Raw genomic sequence first — 21933 nt, forward strand, 5'->3', positions numbered from 1 at the left:
GCAAATTATGTCTGCTTTCACCCAAAATACAAGCCAGAATGTCATTTTTTTTTAAACTTCTAATTTTAAAAGACATGCTGAAGCATTTGTATAGTGTGAGAAGATAATTTTGCAGCATTTTCTTTCTCTTGCTTTAAAGTTAGGGAAGAGATACACTAATAATATCTGTTTAACAGAAATTAACTGTGTTTGTTGTCCTTTGTCCACACATCAGTTCCACATGCATATTTATTTTGTGGGACAGAATTTAAGGTCAAGTATAATTAATTTCATCTTGAGACACAACACTTTAATTTCTCTCAAATCTAGTCTTTCACTCACACTTCTAACTTAAAAAAACTTAAATGAACTGAACTTTGAACCAAGAACTTCATGAGAAGCACGAACTTGCAAAACACTGTTAACTGATAGGACAATATTCTTTTAGGCTATAGTGAGTTTGACATTAAACATTTGATTAAAGCAGCTTCATGCAAAAATGTCTGAATGAAGCCAACTTAACAGATTTCACCATGCTATGAAAAAACATTTCAAAACAAATATTTCCTTGTTTAACTTAACAGAAATGTAATACGTGTATGTGAAAACATTCATGTTTACTACATTTATTTCTCAACACGTTACTTAACATACTGCTTAAGTTCTATTTTTTTCATATTTATATCAATAATATATTTTTTCTCAAAAAAGGGCATTTAATTATATCACATTACACAATATTATGTTAATTCTGTTTCTTGTCTTTAGTCTTGTGTTGACTTTTTTTCCCAATATATTGTACAGATGGGTAGAGGCATGTTTTGTTTTTTGATAACAAATTGAAGAAAAAAAAAATCATTCACATTAGTATTGAGACCCTTTTCTTAGCAAACATGGTTTTCTTTAAGTCTGTTTCTCCCCATTCTCCTTTTCTGAAATGTTCAGAAACCATCACCATGTTTTATCATAGGGATTGTACTAATGAGGTGATGTTTAGTGCATCCACACTCTGCTGTGAATTTTGGCCCGATGTTTCAGAGGGTTTTGCTTCTAATGTTCTGACCCATTTAGATGCCTTTGAGTAAATTCCCAGCAAACCATAAAGTGTCTGATTGGAGAGGATTACACTGATTGTTGTCCTTCTGTACAGTTCTCAAGTCTCCACAAAAGAACTGCAGATCTCATTTAAATTATCAGTGCACTGTTGGTCAGCTGTGTGTCCGTGAGCACAGCGTTTGGCTGGACAGCCAGATCCAGGAAGTCTGCAGGTGGTTCCAATTAGATTAGATTAGATTAAACTTTATTGATCCCACGGACGGGGAAATTCACTTATTACAGCAGCAAAGCAGAAAAAGTGAAAAAAGAAAGAATAAATAGATAAACTTAAGAATTAAATATAACAGAATAAACATAAAAAACAATAACAGAATAAGGTGACGGTATAAATGACTGTGTAAACAGTGTAAACAGAGTACAACACGACAGCCTGATTCAGGTGTTACAGATTGTTGTAGAGTCTGACAGCAGTTGGGATGAAGGACCTGCGGAGCCTCTCTTTCTTGCACCCTGGGTGTAACAGTCTGCTGCTAAAAGCTCTTTAAAAAATGTAATACCTTATATATAAAGTTGTGCATCTTTTGCCACCCGATGACTTAGATTAGACACAAGTGATCTCCCTTTAAGATGCAAAAGTACTAAGATAAGAAATGAGTGTAGTGATGTGAATTCCTGTACAAACGTAATATTTTACTTTTTTCATATTTCAGAAATGAACTAAATGCTGCAGAAGCCTGATTTTTTTTATCGTAGTGAACTATGTGTAGATCGATGGATGAAAGACAAATCTAAGACAACAAAATGTGGAAAACTTTCAAAGGGTCTAAAAACTTTCTAAATCCCTTTCAGCTGAAAGGAATTTACTTTATCTCATATATTTCATTTTCTGTCTCTAGTCTTTTCAATAACGTGTTTATAGATTGGGAACACAGACAAAGACTAATCAGATAAGGCTGCACCTTATCACTCTGAGCTATTTTTTAACAACACTGCACCAGATAAACAGGTCAAGGCAACGGAATAAGGTCACACTATTTAAATCCTCAGAGCAATAAATAAAAAATGTCAACATCACACAGCAGAAAGAGTTCAACTGAGACAAAGTCTTTATCGTTTTATCCAATTCGAATGTTTGGACTAAGAACAAGAGAAAGAACTTTGAGCAGTGGGCTCTTATAATTTGATTTTACCTGCAATAGTGTTAAGAAACATGAGGTACTCAAAGTTGGAGATCTCTCTCCTCTGCCAACGCTGCGTCATGTTGGATGACTTGAAGAGCTGACGAGGGGTGGCCAAGGAAATACGCCTGAAACGCAAACACACACATCTAATTATTTTTCCTTTTTTTTTATGTTTTTCCTGTTTTAAGACAGAAAGGAAAAACTTGACTTGTACAGACCTGGCTTGTGGCAATCCATAACTCGTTCCCACCCCCACCCGTGGGAGGCTGTAGACTACCCTTTTAACAGTGGCCTGGTCGGGGAAGTTAAACATCACAGATGCTGGAGACGGGATGAGACAAGACAGAGTCAACATGTCAAGAATATAAAGCCACAGCCAATCTCACACCTAATCCTCAGTTTGTACTAAATAAGAAGTCTTTCTATGTAGTGGAGTCATTTTATATCAGTAAGTTCAGAAAACAAGCTCTGCAGACTCACTTCTGTTGGCCATGAAAACTTCCAATCCAGTATTCTGCAGGAGGAAACGTCTGGAGAACACAGCTCGGATCTCACTGAACATCCATTTGCCATGCAACCCCTCTGTGTAAGCCAGAACCTGATGAACAAAATTAAAAACAAAACAATTTCTTTTTCTTTAGCTAAATGACACAAGCACAAATCTGTCTTGCATAGTCTTTTTTTCTCTTTTGTTTTTCTGCACATTGATTGGAAATAAAGATAATTTGCTCTCACTTTAGCATCTGTCTTTTTGAAAGTGGGATCCTCCTCATCGACCTCAAAGTAGATCTCAGTTGTGGTGATGGACAGAGTGCCTCGAGCCACCACCACTGGAGCTACCAACTGAGCTGGAGTACTCAGAACCACAGGACCTGGGGAAGCAAACAAATAACTCAGGCATCAGTACATGAGCTATTCCTAACACTGACTGAACCCAAATTGCTATGCAGAGAAGTAAAAAGCACCACACAAATGTTGGTATTGATCATTTCTTTGCATCTTCCACTTTGCCTGCTGCTGCGATCGAACAATCAGGCTGAAAGTCGGCAAGGATCCATTAGATGACATAATTTTTTATTTGAATCAGAATCGGTTTTTAGTAAATGATCACTTCATCGTGGTGAGTCTGATAAATCAGCTGGTTTGTTAGTGCAGCTGTAAAGGAAACTTTCAAATGCCCAACTTGCCTTTGGAGGTAAAAAGTCTTGGACGGAAACGTACTAAAAAGAAGAGTCATAAACAGTTTACCGTTCAGCAGGGATAAAACCGTGGTGGCTGTTTGTGTATTGATTTGTTTGCAGCTTACCAGCAAGATTATCTATCTCTTTTTCCTGCAGCAGACTAACAGCATCATCGTCCCCCTCCAGCATCAACTCTGCCTCCGGGTTCTGGGTGACCACCGACTGACTGCGGAAATTCTTCTTTGACTTCACTCCCTCCTCCTCCTCCTCTGTACCTGTTAGAGTGTGTTTTCAAGAGTGTTTAAGAGTGGGTGCCAAAAGTAGCTATAGAGTACAATCTTTTTATATGAGTAAGCCGTACTGACTGTAGTCATCTAGAGCTTTGAGTGACACATCAGCATGAGTGGAGCCAAAAGCATTTCGCACAAATCTCCGTCTCCTCCTCAGGTCGTCCTCCCAGTAGTCCAGGCGCCAGAAGTCATGTAGCTGGCTGATGACAGAAAACGGGGAGGGGCAGACATGAAGAGTTTCTGTGGTAGGTAGCAGCAAAGGTGTGCATTTGGGAATAATTTGGAGGTAAAAGTTAAGGATTAGGCTCTATGTGAAATTTACTGTGTAACTTCATAAACTTAATTCCCTTCATTCACTATTGGACTATAGAGAGTCTTTGACTGTGGGAGCTTTTCCAACTCTACAAATACCACTAATTAACTTTAGTCTAGAGAAACTCAAAAAATGTATGCATAAAAAAAATGTACGAATAAAAATTTTAATGGAAAAAATGATAAAAAAGTAAAGCTTAGCCCTAAATCATGCAAGAGTGAGTGGAAGTCTTCCGTAAGCAATACAAATTTAAAATTATTCAGGGCTAAAGAACTTCAGATGTAAAATTAAATTAAATCTTCTTTTATGTGACAAGGCATCGAGAGAAAACAAAGCTCTCCATGCTTATTCCAGTAAAAATGCAGATGAATCGAGTGTCTCTCCGCTTCAGGACAGAAAGCTTTCAACAGACAAAAAAGGAGGACAAATCCAGTCCCAGCCTGTAGCTGCACAAACAGAATACAGCATCTTTGCTAAAGCATAAAATAAACTATCTATCCTAATTGGACACATGTCGAGGTAAACAATTTACTCCATCAGCAGTGACAGTGAGGAAGACAGGCTTCAGATGCTGCCTGTCTTCCAGTTCTATCACATCATTATAGTAGCTGTGAGCCTGGAGGCAGATCAGGACGTCATCATAGATCTAATGAGTGGATGTAAATGTGTTAAATGAGGACATCAGTCTTATACAACTATCAGCCAGCATCAGTGTTTGAAGTCAGTTCTGTTTGGTCTGTGGTTCATGAACAGTGAGATGAGGTTTGACTGAAAATGTTTGCTTTTTGTTGGTTTATTGAATAATTCATTATCTAAAAAGAAAAAAATCAAGGCGCACAGATTCATCTTACAATGCCGTTGCCTTGTAGAGCAACAGCAACCTAAAAATGTGTCACAGGGTATAATTTAACACGTCCTCACCTCTGTGACATTGTCCCCCATGCTCCGTGCTTATTGGTCAGGATGTTGAGGATCTTCTGTTTCAGCTGGTTGGCAGTCACATGATCTCTGTGCTTCGCTGCACTGATGAGGTGATCACACATTTTCTCCTCCTCTCTCCGGTCTGCAGCGTACTGGACGCAGTTAGACTGAGGGACCAGAGGTAAAGAATTTAGTACAGAACAGAAACAATGAGAAACAAATTACCATGGTGTTAGACATGAGCAGGAAAAAAATATCTAATTTCCAGATATATAAATAAAGAAATTCAAAAGATAAATTACTTGTGGTAATTAGGAAACTATGTCACCATAAGTTAGCTTGTCCTTTACAAGTGAACTAAGTTATTTTGTGTAGATGGAATAAACTAACAGAGTGTGCATTTGTGTGTTGCAGCTAATAAATACAAAATGCATAAAATGAGCCAGAGGAGCAGAAAGAATGTAATGCAGATGCTTAAAGATCAGAGCTTCAACATAACAGGAAACAAAACTGGATGGAGACAGTCGCTTTTTTTATGAATGCACCTATATGTCATGAGTATTTCCTGCAGGTTAAGAACTTGCTAGAAGCTGTGGGTGCTCCTTCTACAATTACCAGAGTTCTTAAGATGCCTCAAATTCAGACAACTGGTTACAAAAGTTAACAAATAAATTTTTAGTCATACATCCAAGGGGCTTCATACTGTGACTCAAAATGAACTTCCTCAGGTACTCAAGGAAATATCACACGTCTGAAGTGTAAAGAATAAAATACTGTGAAGAAAAATAAGGAGGCAGAAAAACATACAGAGATTCCTGCATTTGATAATAAAACTCAGAGGAGCCCCTGTCCTTGCTTTTATAAAAAGTCATTATCAGTCAAGCCCACTTTATCAAATCAACCTTGAAATAGTTGTATTTGTATTGGTTCACTATTTATTTTTTTTTTATTAAAATACAGTTTTTTCTCTTTTTTCTATTCCGGAAGACTAATTCAGGAATACTTCCAGGAATAGGAAAGCTTGTTTTTGAGAATCCTGAACTTACAGATTACCATGAAGATCAACTGAACATCCAGATCGGTCTCAGGTTCAGGTGCAGGAGCTTTGCTATTTTTTGTTTTCTCTTTTTGTCTATTTCTCTTTCAGATAGTGTCCATTTGTTTTTCTTTAGGCCTGACTATTCTTCTTTTTCTACCACTTGTTTTTTTAAAGACACATTGAACACCATTCTAAAATATGTTTTTAATTAATAGCTCTTGGAATCTCATTGTTGTTGCAAAAGTAATACTTTTTGAGAGATGAACGGTTTTATCTTTGGTATTTTTAGATGCTACAAAATGATGCATCTTTATGACAGGCTGCTGGTAACAAAGATACAATTAGTTCTTCTTAAAGTAGAACTACACAGCCTTCTGACTTCAAAACTCTATTACTGACTTGTTTTGATGGCACACTGACATTTATCTTCTAGATTCCTGGAGCCGTCGTTGCTCAGCAGTGTTCCAAGGTTGAGAAATAGCACCTTACAACTTTATGACAGAATTTCAACAGTATATCAACACAATGGCCATTTTAAACACACACCATAGGCAGAGCAAGAGATAAGATTAGACTCAACATAGGACTTTTTTAATGCTTGAATGATTTACAATCTTGATAATCACCGAACATTAAAGTACAGCCACTTCACAAGATATACAAACAGCAACAGGACAGGCAGAAGTGGCAGCCTGTGTGTTTACCTCAAATTCAGCATGTTTGTGCACATCCTCAGCCCTCTGTCTGTTCAGGATGAACTCTGCTTCATTGGCAACACGCACTATATGATCCTTCATGGCATGGCACAGCAGCCTGGTAAAGGAGTGAGAAATACAGGTGACAGAAGGGGAAAAGATACAGGTATTGTTTTTTATTTAGAGAAAACTGTAATTCACAACAGAATGAGTTGTAATCAGTCTGGTTCGGCTGAGTGTGGATGTAGAAGTACACACTGCATGACATCTGCTTCCATGAGAATTAAAGTTGTGATACTTGCACAAAAGCGCATCAGACACATATCAGTTTTAAACTTTACTGCATTTTAATGATCCAGCTTCCTGCTGAACATGCATATCCCCATGCACTTATCCTGGCAAGGCTCTCATTAGATTTTCATTACATCTAGTCATCATGAAGCACTGATAGCATGTGTTAATATGTGAATCACAAGGACTTGTGTGGAGTGATAATCATTCCGTGTGATGGATTACCTTCCCTCATTGATGAGCTCAATGAAGGCCAGTCCAGCGTTCTTCTGAATGGAGTTCTGCCACTCCTGAGTGCAGAAAATACATCAAAATGAATCACTGCTGGGTGTAGAACTGGATTGTGTTGCTTCAAAAAAATATCAGTCCATGTTGTTTTACATTAAAGTAGCATTTCTGTAAATCTAATTTAGAGTATGTAGATGGAAATATTTTTTTTCCTTGATGGCCTGATTTATGAATCTTTGATAGGAAATCAACAAACAAACCCCTTTAAATCCAACCAGGGTCAGCATTATGTGTGCTGTTACCAGAGCCACGCTTCACTGTAATCACTGTTACATCATCAAAGACTGCCTGACAGAGCCAAGCAGGATGCTGTGAATAATCAGCCTATCAACATGTAAGAAGCCTGAAATTTTACAAAAGCTTCATTCAAAGAAAAAAAGTTGAGCTCCATCAATGTAAACACTAGAACAAAACAGCTGCATATAAAGATGAAGAAGCGACTTAGAGATTTCAAAGTGTCATTGAAAATGCATCCATCCAAGCTTCAGTCAGTATTTGTGCATATGGGAGCAGAGACTTCCGAGCAGGATAAGAGTGTTGCTGAAAGCTTAAAACTATCAGCGCTCCATTAGCTCCTCCGGCTCTTAGGGCTATCTCCTGTTACACCCCCCACCATCCAGAGGATCGATTTCTGGGCTTGAGCACGCTCTCTTGGGCCTCTAATGGCAGACAAGGCCGGAGTCAGTGGTAATACTATACATGCTGACGAGCAGCCGCCCAGAACAGTGGAGGGGAGACAAAAGGAAAAGGACCAGTAGGAGGAGAGGGCAGAGGGAGGAATGGAAGAAGATGAAAGCAGCTGCTTCAGAAACATTGAGTTAAAATTGGCCAAAAAAGAAGTGCCTGATAATGCGGCTGGTGATGGAGCAGGAACAAAGGAGGGAAGACGGCAGAAATACAGTGACAGAGTTGCAGAAAATGAGGAAGAGAAAAGGAACAAAAAGTAAAGGGCGACTTCAACAACAAGAGCTCTTATGAGGCACAATCCAAGAAAACAGAGAGAAGGTGGGAAAAAGACTCCATAACTTCATATAAACTGCTCACCCGCAACATCTGAGGAAAGCTAATGCAATGGTGAGTGTCAACCCAGTCTTTTGAGTATTATTTATTAAAATCAAAACATTGGCTTTAACTTTAAATAAGGGAAATCAAACAGATAAACTTTCATATTAATGAAACTGTAGGGGTTTTGTGATTTAACTTAGTTTTTTTTTATTATTATTAAAGTAAAGTTTGGTAAATAGAAAAGCAAATAGTGTGTTTTTAAAAGTGTGTTTTTGGCTTTGATATTGGAGAGAAGAAACTATGATGTAATGATCCATATAAGCTGATATTATATTACATCTGCAATGCGCTCATTACAGAGTCAGCCCTGCTTTACAAAGTAGATCAATAACTCCACAGCTTCTTGAGTGTGCTAACTTTACATATCAAAATAGCCCTTAAAAAAACTCTCATAACTTATTAGACAAGTAAAAACCTGAACAGGATTTTTCAGGCTTAGAGTAAATGGATCGAAAGTGTGAGGGCAGTACAAGGGGAGACAGAGAGGAGAAGGGATGGGTCACCAACCTGAGAACAGAGCAGCATTACGAGCTCCACCACAGACGTGCTGGACTTCATACACACCAGACCTGCAGTACAGACAAAAAACAGCACAGTCAGGAGCCTCTCTTTCCTCCCACATCACAGCAAGACACAAAAATATCATCAAAGAAGTTACTGAAGTGTACAGTCATCATAGTCAAATTCATAAAAAAGCATGCCACAGGGAAGACAAGAACAAACAGTAAAGAAAGAGGAGAAAGGGGGAGGAAGAGGAGGAAGGTGAGCAAGAAGAGAGGAGAAATCAACACTGAGACAGTGGATCACAAAAACAGGACACCAGGAAGCAGGTGGGGAACCAGGAACACATTTAGGACCAACTATAATCCAAGTTAATCTAAAACTGATCATAATCTGATCTAAAATCACCAACATGCCTGTCTAGCTGGTTTTTAAAAGGTGCATGATACTGACTTCATACCTGTTTGACGAATGAGTGAAGCAGCCAGCTCAAAGACACCCAGTCATTCTCACACAGCGACACATCCACTCCACTCATTTCTTCCCCTCTCAGTCTTTCTCACACACACACACATCGCAGTGAGGGACAGTGAATGAGGAGACTCCACAGAGAGAGACGCCAGTTAGAGAAAAAGGAGCCGTGTACAGCACCTGTACCTTCAATGAGCAGTTCCTGCCCATGGCTACCCAGCAGTGTCCTTGACAAGAAAGGAGCAAAATCCACAAAAATCTCTCTCAACAGGGGGGCCACTTTCTCCAGAGCACGCTCCAGCTTGGTTGTGATGCTGTGGTGGAAGCAAGGGAAAAAAAGGACAAGGAATTAGGAGAAAGGACTGACAAAATTGAGAAACATACAGATGAGGGTAAAAACTCAAGAGGATTTACAGTATGCAAGAAAGAGAGCAAGAAAAACATGCATGGAAAAAAAATGATCAGGGACAGGTTTGAACAAGGAAGGAAGCATTGAGCACAGCAATATAGCTGAAAGAAATAGAAATAGATGTGAAATGGACACACAGGATATAAAAAAGTACAGAATGGAGCAGAATAATGGTTTGATATGGTAGCAGTATGTCTGGGTTACGACTGGCAAAAAATGCTGATGGTTCTGTAGTTTAGCAGCTAATCATAACTAAACTGTGGAATGAGTGAAGCGAGAGCACTGACAACTAAATCTAGAAAATTTTCCTTTACTAAATGGAAATATTGCATCCTGTAGTGCACCTTGACTTGCCTTTTAAAATGCTTTCTTACATTTCTATGATCATGTGTAGATCATGTAAATGGTGATATACTAAAGCGCTGGTGATCCATCTTTCCAGTCTCATATCTTTTTTCTCTCATGTGTTTATAAATCTTTTGTCTTGACTGTCCTTTAAAAAAAAAACAATATATGCAGTTGCGAAAAAGAAATTTCAACCTTTTTTGTACAAGAACTTGATGAGAAATCATGTGATTGGTAGCAGGTCTTAAAATCGGGTAAATATAACCTCATAAACAACAATATATGATATATTATAACATGTTATTATTTATTTAATAAAAAAAAAACAAGCTAGCATGCAGAAGAAAGGTGAAAAACCAATTACTCGCCATGATTAAATAGCTTGGAGAACCACCCTTTGCAACAATAACTGCAAATAACTGTTTTCTGCATGTTCATTAAGGTTTAAAGGTGCTTGTTTTTTAACAGCTCTTTTGAGGTCTGGACATGGACTATCTTTTAGATATTTGATATCTACAAACTTAGAAATGAAGGAGGTTGTATTTTCTTTTTCACATCACTGTACATATTGCCGCTACTAGATGTAAATGCCTCTTTTTAAAGGGACAAAAACACAATATGACTTACACAATTCTATACAAGGGAAAACCTGAGCATGGATATTAAATTATACGTTTGTATTTCTGTCAACAGATCCCCCTCAATGTTACACTACAACTTCACAGTCAAGACTTTCACCCGAAAGATTAAAAATCTTTTATATATTTATTTAAAAATGAAAAAAGGGAAAGATTGTTTTAAATGGATCACCAGAATTTCCTTTTGTACAAACCCAGGCAGGAATTTCCAGCAAAGCAGATTAAAGTATGAAGCCATGATGGAAGTGAATCCCATATTCTTGGCCTCGTGAGCATATAATTTCTGATAATGTCACTTGTGTTATCAGTTTTAGCTGTTTTTAACCTGCTAACAGTATCAAATGAGTGACATTTGCAAAAGCTGCATCAAGAGTTGAAACAAAGCAGTGAAACAGCTCTTTGGGTTAGTGTGAAAAAACATCAATGCAAAAAGTGATAAAGTTAAATGTGCTTTTGCAAAGGTAAAAATATGAGCTATTTCTTGCCGAAGCATAAAGCTCTGTCCTTTCTTGCATGGCATACTGGGAAAATTTAGAAATTGCTGGGCATAGCAGAGTGTATGGTTGGGGTGGGGCAGAGGGAGGGGCGTGGGGACAGAACGAGTATCTCCTTGCCTAAAACACTGTCCTGCATCTCGGGGAGCTGCCTGGAAGCCTGCCAGAGAGCTAAAAGACTTGAGCTCAGGGGGCGTCTGACCGCTGCGCAGCGCACACTGCGCCACCTCACAATAGGCACTGCAATACAAACCACACACACACACACACACATACAAAAACACACAAACAGACATGCACACAGATTAAGAAATACATGTGCACATCTGCGCCCACACACTCAAATGTGTGTGAACCTTCAGAACATAATTCATCTGCTAACATTAACAGAAATATTACAGTCCAAGTTGCTCTAAAATTTAAATGATTTTTTTCTATAAGGCTTTTATTTTATAAGAGCTTGAAGCTTACAGATCATCCTTTATTCTAAGTGTTTCCTACACAACGTGCAAACTAAAACTTAACACAGATTTATGTCAATGACAATTCTATTTAAATGTTCTCTGAAATACATCAAAACTGCTGAGCTTAAGCTAAGTGTAAGAGCTGCTGGTGGAGCATTTTCCTACTAAACAGTTCATGTAAATTAAGACATTAAAACAGAATCGCCATGTCAGTGATGAAGAGTACCATAGCGTTGACTGAGTGAAATGTGTCAGTGGTATGTGTGCATGACAGCATAAAATACGTTTGGCAAAAAGACTCTTAATATTAGTCAATATCTAGCCTGGTAGTCAGATGACTTGGTGAGCTCATGTTTCATTTCCTCTGGCAGATGGCATCTGGTCTTCCACCTACTCAAACAGATTCAGCTTAGTCTGTACTGCTGCAACCTCAACTATTTGCCTAATATGGGACTAGTTTGTTACCACCATATCAGAAAAAAATATGAAAAAATACTACTTACAATGTAGTTAAATGGATTTCTCAGTCTGAATCAGGTAGTTTTATATTTCTAGTTATTTGCCACCTACAGCTCACAGATCCTGGATGTAGCAAATGACGTCACCCACTGAAGCATCGAGTTCAGCATCTTGGTGGCTGCTATTGAGCTCCAAGTCGTGGATCACTATATAATTTTATCATGTTTTTTAGTCTATTTGAAGCCATCATTTGTTAAATGATGATAATGGAAAATTAAACAAGCCTTCAAACTTGTGATTAAGACCACAAACCGACAGAGAAATATTTAAGGTAACAGATTCAAAGAGAAATGGGGTAATTTTATTAGATTTCCTTAAAGGATAACATCTTTTTTTTTTAAGTACTGTTTACACGGCATGCAGTGATACCTCAGAACTAGCTTAATTCTTCCACCCAGGAAGTTGGACTATTACACACACACTATAGTGAAACTATCAAATCAGATTATGTGGCTGGCTGTTTTACCCTGACACATTTCTTTATATCTCCAAGAATCCTTCAACAATTACTGTGAGTAAATGTTGGTATTACAAGAAGCATGTAGGTGCACCCCAGATGCTCGCAGTTATTCCAGAGAAAAGCTCTCCTAACTAACTTTTTTATCATTAAAGTCTGTGGGAGTTAACTATTAACTAGTCTTCGGGGAAGATGAAGGGACGGGAATGATATGAAAAAATAGAGACAGGCACACATGAAACCAGACAAATCAACATGAAAAGAAATCCAAAAGGAGGAAAAGAAATAGTGGGAGGAAACTGAGTGACTGAAGAGCTTTGTGGTGGAGAGAACACACACCTCATATTCTCCATGGTGTCCTCTGGCATGGGGGCCACTGTCTGCACTGCTGGCAAATTCTTACTAGTTGCACCATTAACAAATGACGAAGAGGAGGAGGAAGATGAGGAGGCAGAGTCTGTGGCACCTACATAGGGCAAAAAGAAAGGAAGGAACGTAATAAAAAATAATTTGTTAAACATGAGTGAAGCGTGGCCATAATTAGCATGAAGAAACATTAATGCTGCTCACAAATTTGGGTAGTATTTCACTGGAGTTGCTCATCTTCTGGTAATGGTTTGTGAAAATAGCTTTGCAGTCAATATAGTGAATCCATTTCAGGGAACAAAACCCATCCTTGTCTAATATGCATCTATAATACGGCAGAATATGTCCGACATGTTGGAAGACTTAAATACAAATCTTTTATTCCACAATGGATCTGCTGAGCATGATGTTGTACCCATCTGTATTTCAGCTGATGTGTATTTCAATCTCATCTCATCATCTCTTGTTAACTTTTTAAATTTATTATCCCCTTTTTCTGTAGCGAGTATCAAATATGAACCTGCTGACAAGTACAATTGTTTCTAGAACAGGAGAGCTTGCATGGGATATCATACATCTGCTGGGCTGTCTGAAGCCTCATTCACCTAGTAATAGGACTAAAAGAAATCCTACAAGGATTTATTGGTTTGTTTCTATTCTATTTTTCTCAAAACACAGCCAAGTTAAACATCAAAGACTCTGGGAACATGACAAGAAATTCAGTCTGGCTTTACTGAGCAGCCTTTGGGTTGTTGGCATGCTGCAGGTGCGTCTCTCCGCTGTGTCTCATTAAACTCATACTGAGCAGAGGCAATACAAAGTAATAATATCGAAAGATACAGCATTAAAACCGTTATTACAAAACATAGGCCTGAGGAGGTACATATTTCTAGCTGCACCATCTCTGGCTTATCTCCTACCTGTAGTGTTGATCATGCTCTTGGGTGTTGCTGTTGCGGCAGCAAAGATGTTGGGGGTGCTGCCTGCAGTGGCTGATCCACTGGTGGTGGGAGTGCCAACAGTGTTGACTGACAGGCTGCCAGGTGGTGGCTTTTTCACTGGGACCACAACACTCCTGTACAAGATGAGACACAAGGCATCGCGTAAACCGACACATTGCTGTGATAGCAAACCTTCTGCTGGCCTGTGCCTGAAGTGTGTGCCAACATGGACAGACAGTTGATTTCAGCTGCCACTGAGATCACAACATCAGATGGACTAACATGTCTACTGTTGGTGTCTGGTACCATAGCAATATAAAGAGCATGTGTCAATCACCAGTTTAACCTTCTGAAGACATTTATTATCTGTAGTACATGCAAAGTGTTTTTTTAATGGATTTTTAAAAACAGAACACCGATACTGTGACAGGTCTCAGATAGTAGTTTCTCCAACATTACAAGAGCTCCTCCCAAAATGAGCTTTGCTGCTTCTAAATCAGCTGACAACATCAGAGAGCTAGAAGGATATTTTCAGATTTGGAAGCAGCTGGAAATTTCAGCATCAAAGGAGGGACCACATACTGCCACTGCTTTGTGTAGAGAGATCAGTTTTAATAAAGATTTATAAGTATATCTCCCCCCACGAAATGTCTGTTTGTTTGCTGATTATATCTATATGAGTACAACTACATGCAGGACAGTACCTTATTATTTCTGTCTACAACATACACTTTGAAATGTAACTCTTATTCCCTGCATTTATTTTCAATTATATAAAAAGAAAATATATACAGTAGAAAATAAGGAAAAAAGACTTTAATAAACTAAGATGCAATTAAATAAATAAATGATTGTTAGAATATTATTTTTAGTGGTATATTTGTAATTTATATGAGCAGATAAAATAGATGTGTCAAGACTGTCTGGCCTGTGGAGACAAATTTGATATATGTTGTGGATACCTTGGATATTGATGGATAAGAAGTATCCGTGATCAATTATGCATACCGTCCTCAATCAATAACTTGGCTTTCAGAATCTGTGACTAGAGGGATCAAGAGGACTAATTGATGAACAGAAGACTCTGGCACGTTATCACTCATTGGAAAGTCTGTGTGGGTGAGAGGCAAAAATCTAAACCTCTTTGTAGACTTTGTTTACTGAGCAATGATGCTTCTATTGCTAATCGCTGAAATGTGAAGTTTCAAGTTGGATATATTTGTTTTTCTCAAATGTACTGTGCAAAGGAAGTGTAAAAATGTAATAGTAACCTTTTGAGATGAATACAGATTTTTATGTTTTTCTTATATGTGCATTATCGGGGTTTAAAATAAGGCTGAATATGGATGAAATAAATAATTCCATCCATGGGTTTTGTACAAAGGCCACAGTTTGTGTTTGAATACTAGACAAATGAACAATCCCTGGACATAGTTTTTCTATAAATGATGTATAATAACAGGTGTCTGCATTAGTATTGGCTGAAAACATTGATTCTCTGATGGATGTGTAAGGCTGTGCTGACTGCTGTATCTGGTTATTTTAATGCACTTTGTAGGTCAAGCAGCTAAAGGAGTGACCTGTCAAAGGAGTGGAACTGCATGGGCAGCATTGGGTGTGTCTTTAAGGCAGGGTCTGGATGGTATGGTGTTGGTCCAGACTCCTGTCCCAACTCTGCACCATCGATGGGAGCTGCCACCAAGCTCTTCAGGATTTCCTGCATTTAAGAGAGAACAACAAATCTGGTGATCTGAATGTTATGACACATTTGGAAAGAAAAACGCTTCAGATAGAAAAAAAAAACGAACTTAATACTTTCTATAAGTAGCAAATTATGAATAAAATGTTTGCACGTTTAATGGGAGAAAACTTCACTAATCAAAGCATATGGAAAGATCTTGACCTTATCTTAAATGATTATTTACAAAAAAAAAAATAGTGCTCAAGGATGCATGTGACCTTAACAATATAGTGAAATTTGAAATACGTTTCTTGACTGGACTGATCCAAAATGAGCATTTCTATGACTAGAATGAGCACAGTAAAACATATTGTATAGCAGATGCTCCCTGAAGATTGATTTTAATTTATATCTTGAACATCACCCACCTTAACATTAATGCCTTTGTTTGTTTGACTGATGCTAGAGATGGATGAAGGTGGGGCTTGGCTGGAGTTGGGGGTGGAACTGGGATTGTGGGGAGAATCTAGTAGGCTCTCCTGCGACCTCCGAACATCTGACAGGCTGCACAAAAGATCTGTGCCTCCTCCCCCACTTCCACCTCCTATGCCTCCCCCTCCTCCTCCAATGTCTCTATCTCTGTCTCTGTCTGTCTCTCTCCCCACTAGACCTAAACCAAGTCCCAGACCCATCTCTGAGCCATTAAGGGATCCAGCCACGTGACCCTCTTCTCCGATGCCTGAGTCTGTATGCGGGAGGCCAGCCCGGGGAGAGTCATCCACCGGGGTGGGAGTCTGTTTGTCCCGATCAGAGAAAGCAGAGGATGGATGTTCTGGAGCCAAGAAGAAATAATTAAGGGTTAAAAAGGTTATCAAAAGATATCAAAATGGTTATTTTTTTAAGATATATAAACAATGGTATAATTACACAAATATATTCTCTGTGTCAAGAAATGTTACATTATTTTTTAATACTGAGTTTTTTCTGTATCCTCTTCCTGTGTAATATTGTTTTTATGGTCCCCTTTTCTCTGCTCCAAAGGTTTCATATAGTTGACAAATGTATTCTTGTTCGCCTGGAAGCTGGACTCTCTAAACCAACATTACAATGATGAGTCACTGCTGAGCAATCCAAGCTAACCTCTGAGATAGACAATACTGCAGCAAAAAGAAAAACAAGATTCACCTGTGCTGGTTGGGGAGTTAATCTCATGGCGGATGCTTCTTCCCGATAGGCTTGTAGACCTGCCAATCTCTCGCTGAGGTTCCAAAATATCTCGGTACTTAGACACCATGAGAACTGAGATAAAGTAAACGACTGCCAGGGCTAGAAACTGAGCCTGCTTACTGTCATCCTACAGCAAGACAACACAAGCACAAAAACACATTATGTAAATAATGTCTCTCTCTCTCTCTGTATATATATATATATATATATATATATATACAATTTTTTTGTATTATATATATAAGCAAACAAATACCATATACCCTAAAAATACAGAAATGCACACACTTACCACATCTCTGAAAACCACAGCTCGAAGACGATTGATGTCTACATCCTGCAAGAGTCTGTCTGGATCCTGCTAATAATAGAATATAAAATATCAAATGTGGTGTGTCATACATAATGCATGTTTCTGTTTCAGGTTTTAAGTGTTGCAGGATGTGCATTTGATGATGTGTCTGTCTAGTACCTTGCTGGCGGTGGAGGCACTGTGGAGGCTGTCCTGTGACTTGCTGCTGGTTAATGAGGACTTGCAACTCCGATCTCTCTGTCTCTGCCTGCACTCCAGGCAGTTTCTAACTGCCACACAGCACACTGATTCATACAGAGGGGAAACATGTGAATATAATTTAATGGCAAAGGGTGTTTACATCACAAAGCATGTCTGGCTGTGAATCCAAAGATTTAGTGATGTTTTGCAGGTGAAAAATTGTTAGTTTGAAGCACATGCACACTCTGTCCATGACTAAAAACCCCAAACATAGCATGAAATGTAACTTGCATATACTTCAATATAAATTACATGGTAGTGATATGGATATTTCCTCAGATATGTGATTTGTAGCCATTTGTTTGCTGATCTGTCAGCAAAAATATAAAAAAAATATTATAGGGCTAAATTTAATCAAACTAGAAAAGGAGGTAAAACACGGACAATGATGATAAACTCATACGTTTAGAAGCAAATCTGGAAAAAATTCATCATCAAAATTTGATGTTTTATGTGCCCTCTGTCGCACTGCTTATCCTCAATACGTATATATGCCCGCAGGGGGAAAAAAACTATTTGGTAGGTGTTTATTATCATATCCTGCATTTCACGTTTACACCTAAGGGCATATATGATAATTTGGTGTAATTTTTAATTTTTGAAGAGCTGATGTGGAAGAGTGGGCGGTGCCTGATCAGACCACAGGAGCTGACCAATCAGAGCAGAGTGGGCTGTTGCAGAAAGTGGGTGAGCTCCATTACTATAGTTTTTTTTTTAACAGGAAAATTCTGTTAAATATTGCAGGGAGAAGTAACATCCCATGGACATTTTCATGGGGACTTTAAAATGCAAAATCACTGGCCTGGGATAATGCACCTTGAAAGTACTTCTAGTTAACCACAGAAACTTGAGAAAACATGAAACCCAATCTAATGTCAAGAAGGACTTTTATCCCCAGCAAACAAACTAAAACTCCAAGACAGGTTACAAACAAGAAGAATTTAATATTTGAGATCCTAAAGCCACCAAATACCTTCTTTCTTTGTGTCAAACTTAAATAGTATAATTATATAAAGCCTTGCTATAGACCTGTGGAGGGTGTTTTCCCTCATCTGGATCTTGTAACAACCCTGAATGAGAACGGCACATGAAAATAATACAATTTTAAAATTAACAGTTAGGCTCAGGGATAAAAAGACAGCCTGAGTAGGGCTGTCTCTACTTTTACTACCTTGTACCACGATTACAGGTCAAATATGTAACTAGGGTCTGAGTCTGACATCTATGCATTGCACTAGATATGAAGGCAGTGACATGTTTTTTAAAGGCTGCAAAAAGGTCCCTTAGATGTAAACTTTGGGTATTTGACTGCACAGAACCAGGGCTGTGGCGCCTCTCTGTACCAGGACTGTGTAAGAGCTGAGGTGACAGCTTTAACACCACACTAAGATAAAAGACTAACGGCTTTTATCACTTAATTAGTTTTTAATATATACTTCTGGTCTAATGTTCTGTTTTTCCTGCATGAGTTACAGTAATACCATCTTATAAGACTTTCGACATTTCCATTGATGAAACTCTTAGTATATTTTAATCAAATTTTCCTTTATTAAGATGTTTTGGGGGCATTTTAAGACACAGATAGTTTTTTAATTATTATACTGTTCAACTGACATATTCAGTTTAAAAAATACAGCTTCATTTAATGAAAAAAAACATGTTTTCCAGCTTGTGAAATTGCGTCAATTGATTGTTGCAGTTTTTTTTTTTTTTTAGATTAATAAAAGACCTTTGCAGTCTTAGACAAACTGAAAACTTCTTATTTTTGGGAAAATGGTATGCTAAGTTTTTGTTTTAGGTTTTTTTGTAATGCGTCTTTGCGACTAAATAATTATTGAAAGATTAATCAACATATTTGTCACTACTAATGATAGCCGGTAGTCGTAACCTTTCTCAACAAGACCATTAAGCTGTGAGTCTAACGCATGAGCCGGTCATTTGAATTTTGGTCAATACTGAATACATTAAACAAGCACACACCGAGGCGAAGGCACTGCCTCATCAGCCCTCCTGATGACATGTTTTTCTCTGCTTCGATTTCACTGAAGTTGAGGGAACTGGCAAACACCAGTACGTCTACCATGGCCATCAGACGAGACAGGAAAGTGACCGCGGTCTCTGAAGACATGCCCTGTGTTGCCTCAATGTTCTCCAACTCAGTCTAGGAAGGGAAGAAAAAACATAAGCACATGCTTGACGGTTATTTGGTGAAACACTTGCATGGACATATAATGAAATGAAGGCTCTCTCTATGTTCTTGAGGAAATCCTGTAGTATCCTCTATTTTCCTTTTATTTTAGAGAATTAACCTTTAAAAAATGCATGTAACAGGACCTTACATAAGCATGACCAAGCAGTCATGGCTTTTCCAACAGACAGGAAAATCATTCCTCAGTGCCATGCTTGTTCAGTGAATAACAGACTTAGATGATGAAATCTGGCAACATGTGGTGCTCTACACAACACACAGGAAGTGCAGCCTGATGACACACAGGTAATGGTAAGAGGGATTGCAATAACAACAGTGTGGCCTATTAGCAATAATGGTATCCTTATCGGATATTTAAACAAAGTCCTCTTTAATTACAAAATACACAGAATTCAACATTAAATAAATAGAAGGCAGCATAGCAGGGGCTTAAACCAAGTGTGAGTTTTGCTGTGTTACTGCTTCAGTAAGCAGGATGTGCAGATACAAGCATCTGAGGGCTCATCAGAGCAAGTGAGCACACATATTTGGGAAATAACAGACACACAGGGTGAGGACAGAAGGGCTTGGGTTGGTGCTCTTAGCTCTTCTGGTGATGATAAGACTCTGAGGCTCTGTACGCACCTCTTCCCCTACGCCTCCTCCCCCAGGAACAGGGGTAACCTCCTCTCCCTTTGAACCCCTCTGGGGTCCGGCTCCTCCTGCCTTCTTTAGTGTTGATACAAATGGAACATTCTTAGCAAATGCAGCCCTTGAGGACTTTTGGAAAACTCTCATGCTGTTGCATAGAAAATGTTGCTTCCTTTTTGCTATTGAAACACCTTTTTTACATTTTCTTTTCTGCTTTTCATTTAATATTCCAACAGTGTTAGAATATTCTGAGGCATAGAGAATAAGGAATTACCCACAATCTATATATTCAGTATAAGGTGGAATTTGATTAGCACAACATATCAAAACACTATGGACATCAAACAGGCAAGTGTTAGTGTTAGTCACAATGGTCAAGAAACCAAAACTAAGTATTAGTAGAATAGAAAGAGAAGGGGGGAAAAAATGCAACTTACAGTGTTGGCACTACTCTTAGAACTCTGCACATGCAAAACAGACAAAAACAGAGACAAAAAAGACAAGAAAATACACAGTACATGTAACACAGAGAGGAAAAGAAAGATTAAAATGTATAGGTAATAAAAAAAAATTAACAATTAAATTAAACTGTTTGTTAATTAAAGAAATAAAAAAAAAGCCCAAATAAAGATTAAATACTGTGTTAGGTTGACAGAGTTACTAATGAGAAGAATCCAGATGGTTTTGAACCTTTGATTAGTTTACAGATGTTTATGCTCATTGCAAAACTAAACAGAAATTTTGGCAAATTTAATATTCTGCCACAAATGTATTGGGAAAGACACAGATAGAATGATTTAATCTATTTAATCTATTTAATCATACAAGATCAACACTGCGTGAGTGTGGGGAAAATCAGGTTTAGTAGATTGTTCTACATCTGTGGGTTTAACAAAGAGCTGCAGTTCTCCCTCCTACCACAGAGGGGCGAAGTAGAGCCACTTACAGAAGGGGAGGTGGCAGCTGACAGAAGAGGCAGGATGCCTCCACAGGCAATAATGATGTTGTCCACCATCTGAGAAATGAGGTGGATTGTGTTGTGGACGAAGATGATGTTCTCATTGCTGTTCACAAAATCCATCACCGACTTAGTAGAGTGGCTGAAATGAAATTGAAAAGTTAAAGTTGGAAAGATGAGTCAACTACACAGAATGGGGGAAAAATGCTGACCTAATTTTGTGCCTGATTTTCAAGAGATATGCCTCAAACAGCCTATCTTACCTCCTCCATACGTGCACGTCTGTCTCCAGGGCAAACAGGAGGTCAGTGAGCAACCTCTGGTGCATTGGCGACCACTTGAATTCTGGGATACGGAACATAGTTGTGCGCGGGCCGGGGCTGAACTGACGCCGCTGCTCTTCCGTCATGGGCATACCCCTGAAACCAAGATCGACGCGCAGGTCCCGCTCCAGCTGGGATGCGCTACGGCCATGTAGGGCCTGCAATAATGAGGGCACCTACTCGGTCAGGCCACGGGCTTCAGTACATGCCTCAGTGGGCTAATATTTACAGTTAAACTAGGCATTTATACAGCTGTGAAGTTCAATTTCACTTTCAGCTGATTGATCAACACTGAAAATACTACAGTCTTCCAGCTATTTGGCTGAGATAATGTGGAATTGGCAGAGCTATTGATGCTAATCATTCAGTACAGGCAATCAGGTTGTGAAAGTTAAAGCCGGCTTGCATCTCATCTTTACTGTTGACATGCACCAGTTATACAACAAAA

The 21933-nt window shown here is 38.6% G+C and overlaps 1 protein-coding gene across 9 annotated transcripts in view; it reads right to left on the minus strand.

The window, feature by feature from the left end:
- nbeaa (neurobeachin a) overlaps nt 1-21933 on the minus strand; it is a 92825-nt gene that overhangs the window by 8325 nt on the left and 62567 nt on the right. For 2 of the 9 annotated variants that reach the window (XM_042008597.1, XM_042008594.1), the window contains exons 24-46: nt 21426-21643; nt 21151-21304; nt 20642-20665; nt 20199-20282; nt 19346-19526; nt 17285-17409; nt 17105-17170; nt 16771-16939; nt 16014-16417; nt 15485-15621; nt 13884-14038; nt 12937-13063; nt 9458-9585; nt 8807-8868; nt 7172-7236; nt 6665-6773; nt 4922-5088; nt 3763-3887; nt 3523-3672; nt 2952-3088; nt 2697-2814; nt 2435-2537; nt 2226-2341 (exon numbers count right to left, since the gene is read on the minus strand). In XM_042008597.1, the coding sequence (XP_041864531.1) occupies nt 2226-2341; nt 2435-2537; nt 2697-2814; nt 2952-3088; nt 3523-3672; nt 3763-3887; nt 4922-5088; nt 6665-6773; nt 7172-7236; nt 8807-8868; nt 9458-9585; nt 12937-13063; nt 13884-14038; nt 15485-15621; nt 16014-16417; nt 16771-16939; nt 17105-17170; nt 17285-17409; nt 19346-19526; nt 20199-20282; nt 20642-20665; nt 21151-21304; nt 21426-21643 (3124 nt within the window). Of the gene's footprint in view, nt 1-2225; nt 2342-2434; nt 2538-2696; nt 2815-2951; nt 3089-3522; nt 3673-3762; nt 3888-4921; nt 5089-6664; nt 6774-7171; nt 7237-8806; nt 8869-9451; nt 9586-11277; nt 11398-12936; nt 13064-13883; nt 14039-15484; nt 15622-16013; nt 16418-16770; nt 16940-17104; nt 17174-17284; nt 17410-19345; nt 19527-20198; nt 20283-20641; nt 20666-21150; nt 21305-21425; nt 21644-21933 lie in introns of all 9 variants that reach the window. The other 7 variants (XM_042008590.1, XM_042008589.1, XM_042008591.1 and 4 more) reach the window with 7 other exon arrangements.

This window comes from Melanotaenia boesemani, chromosome 15 (assembly GCF_017639745.1).
Source record: "Melanotaenia boesemani isolate fMelBoe1 chromosome 15, fMelBoe1.pri, whole genome shotgun sequence".
Taxonomy (NCBI): Eukaryota; Metazoa; Chordata; class Actinopteri; order Atheriniformes; family Melanotaeniidae; genus Melanotaenia; species Melanotaenia boesemani.